The 15,422-nt window shown below is 50.8% G+C and overlaps 1 protein-coding gene across 10 annotated transcripts in view; it reads left to right on the top strand.

Moving 5' to 3' along the window:
• Positions 1 to 14,991, top strand: part of P4ha2 (prolyl 4-hydroxylase subunit alpha 2) — a 39,832-nt gene extending 24,841 nt beyond the window's left edge. For 6 of the 10 annotated variants that reach the window (XM_042284003.2, XM_076578383.1, XM_076578382.1 and 3 more), the window contains exons 7-16: positions 286 to 525; positions 2,047 to 2,240; positions 2,968 to 3,144; positions 8,294 to 8,364; positions 8,561 to 8,660; positions 9,406 to 9,459; positions 9,992 to 10,057; positions 12,155 to 12,223; positions 12,582 to 12,678; positions 14,521 to 14,991. In XM_042284003.2, the coding sequence (XP_042139937.1) occupies positions 286 to 525; positions 2,047 to 2,240; positions 2,968 to 3,144; positions 8,294 to 8,364; positions 8,561 to 8,660; positions 9,406 to 9,459; positions 9,992 to 10,057; positions 12,155 to 12,223; positions 12,582 to 12,678; positions 14,521 to 14,591 (1,139 nt within the window). In that variant the 3' untranslated portion in view covers positions 14,592 to 14,991. Of the gene's footprint in view, positions 1 to 285; positions 526 to 2,046; positions 2,241 to 2,967; positions 3,145 to 8,293; positions 8,365 to 8,560; positions 8,661 to 9,405; positions 9,460 to 9,883; positions 9,944 to 9,991; positions 10,058 to 12,154; positions 12,224 to 12,581; positions 12,679 to 14,520 lie in introns of all 10 variants that reach the window. The other 4 variants (XM_076578385.1, XM_016003449.3, XM_076578384.1 and 1 more) reach the window with 2 other exon arrangements.
• Positions 14,992 to 15,422: the final 431 nt, after the last annotated feature.

Below are 15,422 nucleotides of genomic sequence, written 5' to 3' on the forward strand. Positions count from 1 at the left end.
CCACTGATCTCAGGGCCATGTCTTGGTGGGATTCCTGAACTGCCTGTCACAAAGCCCCTTCCCACTCGAGAGAAGGAGTCTGAGGCTTAGAGATTGACTCTGAACTCTAACCTAAGCTAAACCAACCTCTTTATGCTCATTGCATTGATGGCATTTCATGGTGTGTGGCCTGAAGTCTGGGTGGGATTTTGCTTGGGTAGTGGCCCAAGCATTTCTCCCAAGTGCGCATCTTCCGTCTTAACCCAGAGGCATTTCAGAGCCTGACGGTTGCTTTTCCTGCTACAGGAACCAAGTACCAGGCCATGCTGAGTGTGGATGACTGCTTTGGGATGGGCCGCTCAGCCTACAATGAAGGAGACTATTATCACACGGTGCTGTGGATGGAGCAGGTGCTGAAGCAGCTAGATGCTGGGGAGGAGGCTACCATAACAAAATCCCTGGTGCTGGACTACCTGAGCTATGCCGTCTTCCAGCTGGGTGACCTGCACCGTGCTGTGGAGCTCACCCGCCGCCTGCTGTCTCTTGGTAAGGAGGTTAGGGACCAGACCTAGCAAAGGAACTTGACCCTTCTGGCCACATTGCTCCATCATCTCTTGGAACTGAATCAGTTTGATTGTCACCTGGGCAGTGATGAGTGTCTCAGTGATTTCAACCGCCTTTCCAACTGCTGACTAGCTCCTCCCCACAGTCTTGATGTTAGGCCAATGCCCAACGGGTGATGGCTATTCAAAGGCCTGTGACATCCTTGTGTGTATATATGTGTGTTGCACATGCATGCGCATGGGCACGTGTGTGCAAGTGCATGTGCAACATGCATGCACACAGTGGCACTTTTAAAAATAAGGACCTAGTATTGTGGTGCTTGTACCGTTATGCAGGGTAGACCCTTCGCTGTAAAAATACAGATGGAGAAGCAAGCCATACTTCTGGATTGCTGATGTGACAGTAATTCTGGCTATTAGTGGCCTGGGGTCAAAAGTGGGACTTAGCATGCCATCTGTACTCTGTCTGTCTTGTGATGTGGGACAGACCAAGGCTCCACGCACTCGTTAAAGCCTGTTAATTGCACCTTTTCCTAATATGTGGGAATGTTGTCTGGAGTTTCACAGGGCAGTGAAGACTTGACTTTACCAGTGCTTTCCAGGGGGCCTGCCTGTGAGGTCAGCTAGCATTTGAGCATCCTGCAAGGCCAACGTAGGTAGAGAGTCTTGTAGAATCTGTCACGAGAGTTAATAAGAGCCCTGGACAGGGAGTCAGGGCCCCCCCGACTCTTCTGTGTGGGTTCATCTTAAGTCACTGAACATCTTTGAGACTCAGTTTCGTTATCTGGGGAGTGATGTAGAAATCCTGCCATGGCTGTGGCTTCAGATACTGTGTTGTCCGCCAGAGCTGTGACTCTTCTATTTTTAAATAAAACTTTATTACATTTATTATTTATTCATTCATTCATTCATTTATTGTGTATGTGGGTGAATGTAAAGTGCCACAGTGGTCGGGGGCCAACTCTAGGGAGTCAATTCTCTCCTTTTACACCATGTGGATCCTGGGTATTGAACTCAGGTTGCCAGGCTTGGTAGTAAGCACCTTTACCTGCTGAGCCATCTGGCCTGCCTTGTGGCCCTCCTTTTTTTTTTTTAAACCAGTATCTCAGCTTGTCTCCTATTTGTAGCCAGTGTGTGATGTGATCCCTAGACCCGGCTGCACTCTGGGGAATGGCTTCATGTAGCTACAGCCAATCACAAGGAGGAGGCAGAACTCCCGGAGATCTCCTGGAGGTCCCCGCAAGTTCTGAGTTCTGTCTAAACCCCTAGTTACTAGCTAAATGTGCTCCGCTTTAATGACACGTCTCCCTCATCCCTGGACAAGATGAAAGGGCCTCTGTTGGCTTTTCAGCTCTGGCTGGCACACCCTGGTGAGGTGGTGCAGCCAGCAGAGAGGAGCCTACCAATGGGCTGCCGGGCGAGGGACGGCACACAGAGCGGCTTCTGTAAGTGACCTAACAGATGTTTGTGGTTTCCTCGTCCCCTCACGTTTCGTTTTTTCTAGACCCGAGCCATGAACGAGCTGGAGGGAATCTGCGGTACTTTGAGCGGCTGTTGGAGGAAGAAAGAGAAAAACCGTTGTTCAATCAGACGGAAGCTGGACTAGCAGCCCAGGAAAACCTGTACGAGAGGCCTGTGGACTACCTCCCCGAGAGGGACGTGTATGAGAGCCTGTGTCGTGGGGAGGGCATCAAACTGGTGAGACCTGGGAAGGGGCCGGTGGCGGCCTGGCTGGGGATCTGAGTGCTGGCTCTGGGGAGGCAGCATGGGAGGTTCCACGGCCTATTTGCACTTTTCTCAGCATCTGCTGAGGCTGATAGGTGGGTGTTCTCTGATGCATAGGACAGAAGATTGTCTCCATGGGTGCTCCAGGGAGAATTCCTATGCTCCAGGGCATTCCTGTACTCCCCACCCAGTGTGCCTACCTATCATTTGACTGATTGGTTTGAGGAAAATGATGGGTGTAGATATGTCTCAGGTCTCCAGGGAAGTCATGGTGTAAATGACAAATGAGACCCATGGTAAGAAAAGGCAACACTTACTGGGGCTTTTGAGAGCCCTAGGGTTCCGCTGGTCCTCACAGCTCAGTATGGCGGAGGTGCTCACCTTTCCTCTGCCTCTGATTGGCTTCCAGTTGTTTTCTGTCTGGAAAGGCTTCTCCCCATCCACAGTGCTTCAGGGTTAATCAAATCTCCATGAAAAGGGTCAGGAAGTGCCCTCCGCCACAGCAATTGTGGAAATGAGGTGCTTTTTGGAGAGAAGGGGAGCTGCATGGTTTGTGTGAGGTCACTTCCTGCTCTGGTTTTCTTCTGTGGTGAGGCTGAGGACAGCCTTGGCCATGGAGGGTGAAACCAGTGTGCGCAGACAGCTGGCTGGAACTGAGGGTAAGGTCACTGTGCTCAGGCCTATGCTCTCTGCTCCCTAGACGCCCCAGAGGCAGAAGAAGCTCTTCTGTAGGTACCATCATGGTAACCGGGTGCCACAGCTCCTCATCGCCCCCTTCAAAGAGGAAGATGAGTGGGACAGCCCGCACATCGTCAGATACTATGATGTGATGTCGGATGAAGAAATCGAGAGGATCAAGGAAATCGCGAAGCCCAAAGTAGGTGTCTCTGTGGGTCCTGCTGGGGCACTGTGTGAAGTGGGGTGCAGTCCCTCCTTCTGCCTCTGTGGGGCAGCTTGTCTGTGCACCAGTTCAGTCTCACAAATAGTGAGTGTGAGTACATTGACGTGCTATGGACTTTGGCTGACATTGTAGGTTTATGACCTAGGAGAGAAGAAAAAGTAGGGACCCAGGATGGATAGACAAGAAGATGAATGATAGCAGGTCATGCTGGGAGCAAGCTCAGTGACAAATGCCATTTCACCTGGTTGAAGGGCTAGTGTGTGGATTGTTTTTAAGGAAATGCATGGTCTCAAAAAAGTGGAATCCGTGGAGCTCCTGATCAGGACTGCAGTGAAGGAGGAGGGCTGCAGTGAGTTTGGGGGCTGCAGTGAGGGGTGGGGGCTGCAGTGAGGGAGGAGGGCTGCAGTGAGGGAGGATTGCAGTGAGGGTGGGGGCTGCAGTGAGGGTGGGGTCTGCAGTGAGGGGACTGCAGTGAGGGAGGAGGACTGCAGTGAGGGAGGATTGCAGTGAGGGAGGAGGACTGCAGTGAGGGGTGAGGGCTGCAGTGAGGGAGGAGGGCTGCAGTGAGGGAGGAGGACTGCAGTGAGGGTGAGGGCTGCAGTGAGGGTGAGGGCTGCAGTGAGGGTGAGGACTGCAGTGAGGGGTGAGGGCTGCAGTGAGGGAGGAGGGCTGCAGTGAGGGTGAGGGCTGCAGTGAGGGTGAGGGCTGCAGTGAGGGAGGAGGGCTGCAGTGAGGGTGAGGGCTGCAGTGAGGGTGAGGACTGCAGTGAGGGTGAGGGCTGCAGTGAGGGAGGAGGACTGCAGTGAGGGAGGAGGGCTGCAGTGAGGGTGAGGACTGCAGTGAGGGTGGGGGCTGCAGTGAGGGTGAGGGCTGCAGTGAGGGGTGAGGGCTGCAGTGAGGGGTGAGGGCTGCAGTGAGATAATAAAAAGTGGAGTGAACTGTTGGAGTTGGAGGAGGGTGTACATCAGTACAATCTAGATATTCTTCATCTTTACTTATTCATGTTTAAATTTTCAGTTCAAATACATTTCTTACTAAGCTTATTCCTCATTGGTTGCTTTTTTTTTTTTTTTTGTAAATTTTCTTCTTGGGAGTATTTAATTTGTTACATTGTTACATTGATTCACTATTATATACTGAATTATTAGATAGCTTTTTATTTAAATGTAGGATCTTACATAGTTGAGGCTGGCTTCAAACTTGTTTTATATATGTCTAAGGATAACCTTGAACTTCTGATCCTTCGGCCTCCACCTCCTGAGGGCTAGAATTACAGATGTATAATATCACACCTGGTTTATACAGTGCAGGCAATCAAACCCAGGGCCTCATATGTGCCAGGCCGGCAACTCTTAGCTGAGCCACGTTTCTAGTCAATATGCCAAACTATTGGTTTTTGAAATCTATCTCCCAGTGGTAACTAGCATTGATTGGTGTGGTAGGACCTGTCTCCAGTGTTTCATGTGTGTGAACTGTTGTCTGTTGCAGATTCTGGGTCTGCTTTCATTTTCCCTTGAACTTGAGGAAGCTGATCTGTGTAGGTCAGAGGTGGTGGTAGAAGTTACTCCTTCTTCGGTTATCTTGACCAAATTGTCATCTGCAAGCGAGGAGAATAGTTTATCCTCCCTAATAGTTATAGCTCCTTTGCCTTGACCATCTTATTGAGATGCCTGGAACTTCTAGAACATTTTTGCTATGGACCTCCTTGTCTTGTTTCTGAGTATTGTAGAAATCCAACTGGTATTTGCTGCTACATATGCCATTGACTGTTGGTTCTTGTATACAGGTCATGTTGGTACAGTTATTCTTGGGTTTCTAGCTCATAGATGATTTGGTCCCATTTAATCTCTCTTGAAGAGGACTGTGGGCTGCCATTGCTCCAGCTTTCTCCCGTCACAGGTGACCAGGAGGGAGGAATTAGCTGGCTTTCTATTGCTTTATTTGTAGTAGAATCGAAGTGGCTGAGGTGGCCAGAGCTTCTGCTCATGGACAGACCTAAGATGGGTTACTGTAGTGGCCCTGGAGCTCACCTTGGAACAGCTTGGTTTGAAGAGCTAGGACAGTCAGGAGACAGGATCTGTTGCTGGTATTGGATTGACTGAGGGTCAATCTAGTCGATGGGTATGGAGCACTGTAACCAGGACCTGTCATGTTACTTTCATGGCCAGTTCCAAAGTCCTCCAGAGAAGAAAACTTAGTCGCCTGATTTCTAGCCAAGAGAGGCACTGGCAAGCCAAAATCTCCTGAGAGATTCCTTACCTGCCTTAGTCCGGGACATTGAACATTTTTCTCTGTGCACATGTATACATGAGCAGCAGGGATGGAGAAGGTGGCTGGCGTTGGGATAACTGGTCTTTGAACAGGAGCCGTGTGACAAGCCATACACATTGGCCATCATGAGCTGACCTCTCCTTTCCGGAGGCCAGGACAGACAGATGCTATTCTGGCTTTGAAGTGGGGCCAGTGAGCTTAGCTTGGCTTGTGGGGAATGCCTGGCAGCTGTCTGTGAGTCCTCAGTCTGCTTTCAAAATAGCCCCGTCTGTCCCCAGGGCAGAGCACAGCTGCCCAAAGTCTTTTTTGGGCACCAGGCCAATGCTGAGGCTCAGATGCTTTCACAGTCTAGTGGCAGTGTCTGTTATCGGGCAGGGATGGCCATCCACTAGGCTGATAAAAGGACCATAGATAGGAACCTGGGAAACCATCTTTCCTTGGGTATGCTGGCCGCCATAGTCATAGGAAAGTGTTAGGAGGCAAAGTGATCAGATGGGTCGATTTACTTCCGGACCAGATATCTGGTGTGGCTCCTCTTCTCCATCCCTCTGCCATCTCCTGTCCCAGGCCACTGTCATCCCTTGCCCTGATTCTTGCTCCAACTTTGTTAGTCTTCTCCTCATTCTGCTCTCTCCGTAAGGTGGCCTGATAGTCTTTACATTCCCATTCCATTGTGAATGCCCCTCCCTTGCATAAGGCTGTCCCCATTTCAGCTTGACCATAAGATGGCAGCAGACCCTGGTCTCTGTGCCTTCGGCCTCTTCCCATCTCATGACATCATGTCGCCTCGACCTGTAGCCAGTGCCCTCTGCACCAGTGTCCTTGCCTGGTGCTATAATGTACATAGTACCCTCACCTGGACCAGCGGGTTCTTCTTCGGGGGCAGGGTCCCGAGGAGGAAGGTTCAGAGGTAAAGATCAAACAGGTAGGCTCCGGAGGTCTCTAAACTCCGTCTCATGCCAGGCAAGCTTATTAAGAAGTCCAGCATCTCATATACTGTTTCCAGGGGAGAAATGAGACAGTGCCCCTGCAAAGCTCTCACACAGTGGGACGAAGTCAGCAGGAAGCTAATCAAGCAGTGCTGCACACGAGGACACAGGCTTTCTCACAAGGGGACACAGGCTTTCTCACAAGGGGACACAGGCTTTCTCACAAGGGGACACAGGCTTTCTCACACGGGGACACAGGCTTTCTCACAAGGGACACAGGCTTTCTCACAAGGGGACACAGGCTTTCTCACAAGGGGACACAGGCTTTCTCAAGGGCTAGGGCATTAAAGAGGAGCACACAGCCTTGGGACCAATAATCACAGAGTTTGGTTCTGAGGTCCCAAAGCTGCAGCTCCCCAAGACCTTTGCCCCAGGCCATTACTGTATCTGCTAAGGATCAGACAAGGAAGTCCATTTCTTCTCTATACACAAAGGTCTCAGAGAAAGCCTTGAATCGGCCCGGCTCTCAACAGTACCCAAGCTGCTGTAACCTTTTGGCTGTGCTTCCACAGGACATTAAGCTCACCCATCTGTAGCTAGAGTTTTCCTGCCTGGCCCACAGTCAGGACAAATCTTTGTCACCCGCCAGTCCCACAGCCGCTCAGACCCAACCAAGTAAACACAGAGACTTATATTGCTTACAAACTATATGGCCGTGGCAGGCTTCTTGCTAACTGTTCTTATAGCTTAAATTAATCCATTTCCATAAATCTATACCTTGCCACATGGCTCGTGGCTTACCGGCATCCTCACATGTGGCTTGTCATGGTAGCGGCTGACAGTGACTCCTTCTGCCTTCCTGTTCTTTCTTTTCTCCTCTCTGTTAGTGCCGCCTATACTTCCTGCCTAGCCACTGGTCAATCAGTGTTTTATTTATTGACCAATCAGAGCAATTTGACATACAGAACATCCCACAGCACCCATCTTAATTACTTGGCTGGTTTTCTACTGTCTCCACCTGACCAAGTTATATGAAGGCAGGGGTCGTGTCTCGGTCACCACCTGGCACACAGTGGGCACCAGCCAGATAGTTATTGGAAGTAAGAGTCAGCACTACTCTGTCTGGTCCATATATACTTCTGCATGAACATGTTGGTCCATACCATCGTGTGAGCCCATTAGGACAGTCCACACCACAAGGAAGGCACCTGCACTCTTGCTGTGGACAAGTATATCCCTCCTGGCAGTACCATTAAGCCTTTATATGGAGACTGGGGAGATGAGGTAGAGGAAAGGCGTGTGTGTGTGTGTGTGTGTGTGTGTGTGTGTGTGTGTGTGTGTGTGTAGTTGCCCATGAAAGGTGGCTTCTGCATAGCAGTTCATTTGCATCGGATTCCTGTGGTCTTCTCTGTTGACTCTGGGAGGGCCCCCAAAGGACTGAAAAACTGTCTTACCTACTGAGCAGTGGGAGCCCAGCAGGGCAGGAGGTACAGCAGACTGTGTCTGGATAGAAGGAAAACATGGGCAAACTTGACCATGTCAAGAGAAGCCTCATGAGGGTTGAAGCTCAGAGATGGCCCAGTCTGTGTGTGGCAGAATCAAAGCTGTGCTCAGGCAGTGTGGTGTGGGCCTGTCAAGAAAGTCCAAGTTTGGGGGATACATGTACAGACCGAGCAGAATTCATAGGCATAACAGTGCTGGCAGCATAGACCCAAGTAGCAGAAGAGGTGGGTAATGAGCAAGGAGGGTGAGGCCAGGCCTCATAGCACAGAGCAAAGTGTAGACTAGACTGCAGTGTTGTGGGACCTCGGCTAGAAGAACCACTTTCTACAGATATTTCCCACCGATGGGGCTGCCCCCCCTGGGATCAGTGTTCTCTGGGAAAACACCCAAAACCAAAGAGGTAACTCTGTCCTGTCTTTTAGCTGGCACGAGCCACTGTTCGTGATCCCAAGACAGGGGTCCTCACTGTTGCCAGCTACAGAGTTTCCAAAAGGTGAGCAGGTGTAGCAGTGGGGTGGGGTGGGGCTTCCCAGCAAGGTTGCAAAAGAGTGCTGATGCCCTCTTCTCCTGCCTGCTGCACCTCCTCTCCCTGTGGCCTTTACCCTGTGTTGCCCATTAGTGCTGGCCTTGACTGAGAAGGGATCATCGGACTTCATCTAAGCCTGCCCATGCCTTTCTTCTTTGCTCAGCTCCTGGCTAGAGGAGGATGATGACCCTGTTGTGGCCCGAGTCAACCGCCGCATGCAGCATATCACGGGGTTGACAGTGAAGACCGCAGAACTCTTGCAGGTAGGCTGGCCCTTGGGGCCAGAGGAGTTGGGAGGAGTTCTGTTGGGCTGGGTGGTCTCCCAAGGTTCCCAGGCTGTCTGAGAAGGCTCACCTACTCCATTACTCACTCTTCTAATCAAAGGACCCAACAGAAGCAAATTGATGGAGGAGAGGTCTGCTTTGGCTCACAGTTTGAGTCCATCCTGGTGGGGAGGCTTGGCAGTGGGAACTTGAAACACAGCTTGTTCACGTCTTGCTGGACCAGAAGCCAGAGGGCTTGGGCTGGCCAGAACCAACAGCAGAGAAAACCTTCACGGCCCACATCCAGTGGTCTAATTATGCCAGCCTGACCCCAAGATTCCACCCTCCAGAAACAGTACCACCAACTGGAGAGTGAATATGTACTCATATGAGCCTTGAGTTCACATCCCCAGCATCCACACAGAGTATGGCTAAGCATTTTTCTGCCACCCCAACGCTGGGGAGAGCACCCACAGGCTTGCTGGGTGATGGTTAGCTCCAGGTTCATTGTCTCAAGGGAATAAGGTAGAGCGTGATGGAGCAGGACACACAATATCCTTCTCTGGCCTCTGCATGCACACAGACGTGTGCATACCCCACCATATACGTATACCACATACATAGATCACACACATACGAAGGCTGGGGGTGCTTTCAGGCCTAGGGAGATGGTATTCATGGAGAGTTGGGCTGCCCTGGAGCTGTTCATACTGCTGACAAATTCAATGCTGTAATCTCTCACCAGGTCGCGAACTATGGAATGGGAGGACAGTACGAACCCCACTTTGACTTCTCTAGGGTAAGGCCCCAATCATAGATATTTCTGGAGGGCTCTGCCCTGGCTGGTTTGAGAAGGTTGGAGCTTCTAGAAGCATCTCAGCTTCCACATTATCCCTCCTCCACCGACCACCTGGCCAGGGAAAAACTATATTGTTGGTGAAGCACCTGCGGAGCCCAGTGGGGCCCGGTTGTTTCCTGTCCATGAGGGGAGTGTTTGGCCCAATAAGAGAGCAAAAGATCTCTCTAGGTCCCTGTGAAACCTTTTCTGACCTCCCTACCCTTCGCTGTGTTCTTTCTGGGGTTCCCTTTGTAGCCCTGTCCCATATCCCTGCTGTGCTGTGGGAGGAAGGCACACTTACCATTCTCCGACCCTTTTGGTCCCCATCCTTTGGGTGGCGGGTAAGTTAGTTGCAAACTTGGATGAAAGTTGTTGTCTGTTTCAGCGACCCTTTGACAGCGGCCTCAAAACGGAGGGAAATAGGTTAGCGACGTTTCTTAACTATGTAAGTACCGGGCCGGGCCCATTTGTTCCCTCTCCCTTAATTTTATAGAGCGATGAGCAAGATGCTTTCAAGCGTTTAGGGACTGGGAATCGTGTGGCCACGTTTCTAAACTACGTGAGTATGATGCGTGCGCCCGAGGGGGGCCCTGTGGAGACCCTGGGGCCAGAGGGCTCCTGAACATCCCACCCCCATCAGGGCTCACAGCATCAGCTGCTGCAGAGTGGTCAGTCAGTGCCCTTCCTGGCGAGAGTATAAAAAGCTGGCTTTTGTTCCCATCTGTGTGCTTAGCCTTCTCCTACCCCCTGGCTCTTTCCCACCCCCCACCCCCCCACACAACATTTTTTTAAGCTGTGGTAAAATATACATAATATAAAAATTGCCATCATAACAGTCTTCCGTGGGCTTCAGTGATTATTTATTAAGTCCATCCCTAATGTGAACCATTTACCATCTGTTACCATGGCTCTTCTCACCTCATAAAATGGAAGCTCTGTTTCTATTCAGCAGTAATTCCAGCATCCCTTCCCACCACCACCACCCTGCTTTCAGAGACCACAGAGCCTCATCAGAGTGGAGTCCTGGAGTTCTGTCCTTCTTGCTGGCTGATTTCCTCAGCCCCTATCTTTCACGTGTGTCTGTGTGGCATGCTCTGAGTCCTTTCTGATGGATGCAGTGCTACTCTGAGCTTTGGGAATGAGAGCCACGGTGGGGCTCTGTCCCAGCGGGAGAGTGCAGAGGTGGCCAGGAGGCGCTTTTACATGGAAACTGCCTCTGTTTCCTCGGAGGGAGGCTGGGTAGGCAGCTTCCCTCCTGCTGCCCCCTGCCCCTCATCCATAGGCTGTCAGTTTACCTCTCTCCACTGGAGTAGCCCATTCTAAGGATGCGTAGTCAGGGAACTTAGAGACAAAGTTTATTTTTTCCCTCTGAGTTTTAATTATCCTGGAGACTGCTATGCACATACACTGCTGAGCTGGTCCTATGTGGTCTCCGTTCTGACATCTGAGGTCTGACTTGGGAGATGCGCTTGAAGCATGGGAGAGATTGTTATTTAGTTACCATGGAGACAAACACTGAAGAATTTGCCCAGGCATGGGGTTCAGTAAAGGCTTCATTTAGGAAATAGCGTGCCAGTTGAGACTTGAAAATTAAATGGAAATTTGTGGAACATATTTTGGCAAAGAAGAAGGCGTGTGGGGACCTGGGAGGCAAAAGGTTTGGGATGTCGGGAAACAGGCAAAGGCTAGTGTATGTGGAGAGAGAGGTGAGTGAGACTGACTTGAAGATTCGCTGGGTTTGAACCCCAGCACCAGGGGAGCCACTGGGTCTTTCCATCTTCCTTATTATGATCCCACTGAGGACCCGCCCCTTCAGTCAGGCTGGCATGTGTCGTCATGGGACATTTCTTAGCTCTAATGCTTTCTGCCTTATAGGCCCTTTTTATTATAGCATAGACAAACAAAACACTTCAAGTAAGAGTGCACTTTACAGGAGAAAGCAGGGCCGAGTAGCATTCTGGGAAGGTGGAGGTCTGATTAGAGCAGCTAGAGCCAGAAAGATGGCCACACAGGGACGGGGATACTCCTGAGGTTGGAAGCCTCATAGGGAGAGGATTCAAGATGGGGTCAGGGTCAAGATAAGCATTTTCTTCCTTCTTTTCTTTTTCTTTTTCTTTTTCTTTTTCTTTTTTTGATATATATTTAATATTTCTGAGCATTTGCCTGCATGTGTGTGTACATATATGTTGTATGTACCACATGCATGCATGGTGCCCACAGAGTCCATTAGAGGGCATTGGATTCCCTGGAACTGGAGTTACAGATGGTTGTGAGCCACCATGTGAGTGCTGGGAACTGAACCTGAGTTGCGTGTAACAGCAAGTGCTCTTAACTGCCAAGCCATCGCTAGCCTAAGATAGCATTTTCCAAATAGACTCAGGTTGTTCCTATCAAGGACAACCTGAACATGGGTCTTCTGGGGGCTTTAGCTCTCGAACCTCCAGGTACAGAGCCTGTCTTGATGAATACAACAGATTAATCTGCGTGTGGGAAGTCTCTCTTGGCTGAAAGATTTCCATTGCCACAGAGCAGAGCCTCCAGGCAATGCTGCTCATGCTTGGTGTAGGGTGACCTGCACACCTGGTCATGTCCTTGAGGCTTTATTGCTCTGCTGTCCTTGGGTAGAGGGGCCAAGCTCTTTGCCTTATGTTCCCAGATGAGTGATGTAGAGGCTGGAGGTGCCACCGTATTCCCTGACCTGGGAGCTGCAATTTGGCCCAAGAAGGTAAGCATGATTCTTCAGGGTCACACGTTTGAGCAGGGCTCAGCCCTTGTCTGTGTCCCCTGGTGCCATTGACTGTCTACTTGACTGTCAATGTGATGCGCCTTAGTTCCTTCCCACCTGTGCCTTGGACTGTGGTCCCAACTTCCAGCCGGGGAGAAGGGATGGGGAGAGAAGACCCTTCGGGGCAGCTGGGGTTCTGACCTTCCTTCCATTTGAGGGATAGGTGCTTTTGAGCCCTGTCCCCCAAACCCAGGAAAGGAGGGGCATGTCTGCCGAGGGGCGGATGGTTCTAGATTCTTAGAGCGGGCCCTTGTGACTGGTCTTTAAGATGTGCTCTGACAGCTCGTCTCTTTCCCAGGGCACAGCTGTATTCTGGTACAACCTTCTGCGGAGTGGGGAAGGTGATTATCGAACGAGACACGCAGCCTGCCCTGTGCTTGTGGGCTGCAAGTGGGGTGAGTGGCGGCTGGAGGGGGGGTGCGGAAGGGGCCGTGGCTGTAGAGGCAGAGGTGGAAACAGCTGCCAACTGCTGTCAGGTCTGCACACCACAAAAGGTTATCTTGGCTGCTTGTACCACCCAGCCAGAGCTCCTGCAGCTGGTTGTCAACGCTCAAGAGATGCTCGGAGAGCCAAGGAAGCCTGGGCTGCATCAGCACCAGGTAGCCTTCCAGAGAAGTGGGCTCTGGCAAGGGTTTTAGTGGAGAATAGAGCTGGAAGCAGAAGGAAGGGAGGGTGCCTGTGTGAGGCCTTGTGGCTACAACCAGCATCTTAGGTAACAGGCTTGGGGGGCACTAGCTGTCCTTGTCACTTGAAGAAGGGGAGGCCTGAGGTGAGATTGGTCTGAGAGATGAAATCGGAGGCCAGGACAGACCACAGAGGATGAACTTGAGCCTTAATCTGGAGCAGCCGTGGAGAGCTAGGAAAGGCGTGGACTAGAATGTGACAGGAAGGGGTCACACGCATTTATAACCCTTGGAGTGTGGGAGATAAATACTGATAGGTTTTACAGAAAAGGTAAAGTAAACAAACGAAAATGAGGTGGTTGCTGATCTGGGAGGAAAAAGGATAGCGGAGTTCTAATTTACTAGATGTGGAAAGTGTGGCACTAACCTGACACATGGAAGCACTGCGTGTTTAATTTTAATGGTTTTAACATTGCACAATATATGCTGCTAATCAAGTCTTCTAGACAGTTCATTGAGTTACGTACAGGTATTAAATTGTATTTTAAAATCTCTGACTTCAGTAGTGCATTACTTTAAAAATGTGTGTGTGTGTGTGTGTGTGTGTGTGTGTGTGTGTGTGTGTGTACATGTGCCATGTCACATGTGTGCAGGTCAGAGGACAGTTTGAAAGAATTGGTTCTCTTCTTGCACGTTGTGGGTTCTGGGGATTAAGCTCAGGTTGCTGGGCTCCCGACATGAGCCGTGCCATCTGCCTGCATTACTCTATTTCTTATGAGAGAGTCCGTGTTTGAGGAACGGAGTCCTGGTGCATGCCTGTGACATGCAGTGCAGATACCCGTGCTTCAGCTAGGGTGCCCACAGCACTGAGATTCTGCTCTGTCACTCACGGGGCCTGAGGTTCGCGGCCAGGCCCTGTACAGTGCGTGCAGGTTCCCCATCCCCTCCTCTCAGTTTCTGCTCACCACTGTCCCAGCTCCTCCTCCTCCTCCTCCTCCTCCTCCTCCTCTTCTTCTTCTTCTTTTTAAAAGATTTATTTATTTATTTATGTATACAGCATGTATAACTGCACACCAGAAGAGGGCGCCAGATCTCATTACAGATGGTTGTGAGCCACCATGTGGTTGCTGGGAATTGAACTCAGGTCCTCTGGAAGAACAGTCAGTGCTCTTAACCTCTGAGCCATCTCTCCAGCTCCCCTGTCCCAGCTTCTTGAGGTCCTTCACACTTAGCAGAGGGGCCTCTGCCTTTGAGGACCTTCCCACACCGCTTCCTGCATCCAGCCCACTTAGAGTGAGTGGCAACCATATGATATGCCCCGCCCTCTTTCCAGGATGACTTCCTGTTCTGTGTCAGTACTGCTTCCCTAATGTCATGAGATACCCTTTGGCTCCATTCCCATGGCAACCTGCATACATGCATTGAATCACTGGTAGACTTTTGTACGTAAAGTTACCTGCGTGCCCGTGTGTTTTCAGCAGGCTTGAGGTCTGAGCCGGGTCGCTCAGGGGTCTTACCCCCGGAGCACAGGGCAGTGGTTGTCATGGAGGAAGCATTCATTTTGGCTGCTGACCTGATAGGTTGGATCATCACATACTTGCTTTCTCTTCACAGTCTCCAATAAGTGGTTCCATGAACGAGGACAAGAGTTCTTGAGGCCTTGTGGGACAACAGAAGTCGATTGACGTCCTTTGCTCTGCCCCTTCCTGGCCCCACAGCCAAGTCATCAAGTTCAGCGTGACGGATTCCTTTGTGTGTTCCAGCTCCTGTCAGGCAGGTCATTGGAGGAGCCAGTGTTTGTCTGAATTTCAGAGAGTGTGTCCTGGGCCGAGTTCTGGGTGACCTGGGCCCCAGACTCTGGCCAGCCTATGCTTCCTCTGGTTCCAAGGGTAGCACTGGTGTGGCTGCTGCAGACCCAGACTGTGTAGCACCTCACGCGGTGCCTTCGTACCTCAGATGTTTCAGGTGGGAGATGTTGTAGTGAAACCAAAGTTCTGATGCTGTGTTTACAGGTTTGTTTTTATGACATTTCTATTTGTTGTGGCTTTAACCAAAAAATAAAATCTCCCTGCCAGAAGCCTTAAATAGCCTTATTTTGGAGTGTTTGGGGCTTGTTGTTGTTGTTTTGTGTTTTTAAACCAGGAACTGGGGCTGGCTCAGTTCAAAATGCCACACACACACACACACACACACATACACACACACACACACACACACACACACACGGACCTGAATTCTGACTCCCAGCATTTACATAAAAGTCGGGCCTGGCAGTGCGTGGCTGTGATCCCAGTGCTGAGGAGGTGGAGAAAGAAAGACCCTTGGGACTTTCCAAAACTGGGGAGCTTCAGGCTTGATGAGAGACCAGGCTCCTAGAGGAAAATACCGGAAGTGGATGGCTGGTCTCCACCTGCATGTGCACAGGCAAACACGCACACACATGAATGTGTGCACACACAATCCAGGAGCTCTGACCAGTTCCACCATTTTGTATGCATCTCCGCTGTGCAGACATT

This window comes from Peromyscus maniculatus, chromosome 8, assembly GCF_049852395.1.
Source record: "Peromyscus maniculatus bairdii isolate BWxNUB_F1_BW_parent chromosome 8, HU_Pman_BW_mat_3.1, whole genome shotgun sequence".
Classification (NCBI taxonomy): Eukaryota; Metazoa; Chordata; class Mammalia; order Rodentia; family Cricetidae; genus Peromyscus; species Peromyscus maniculatus.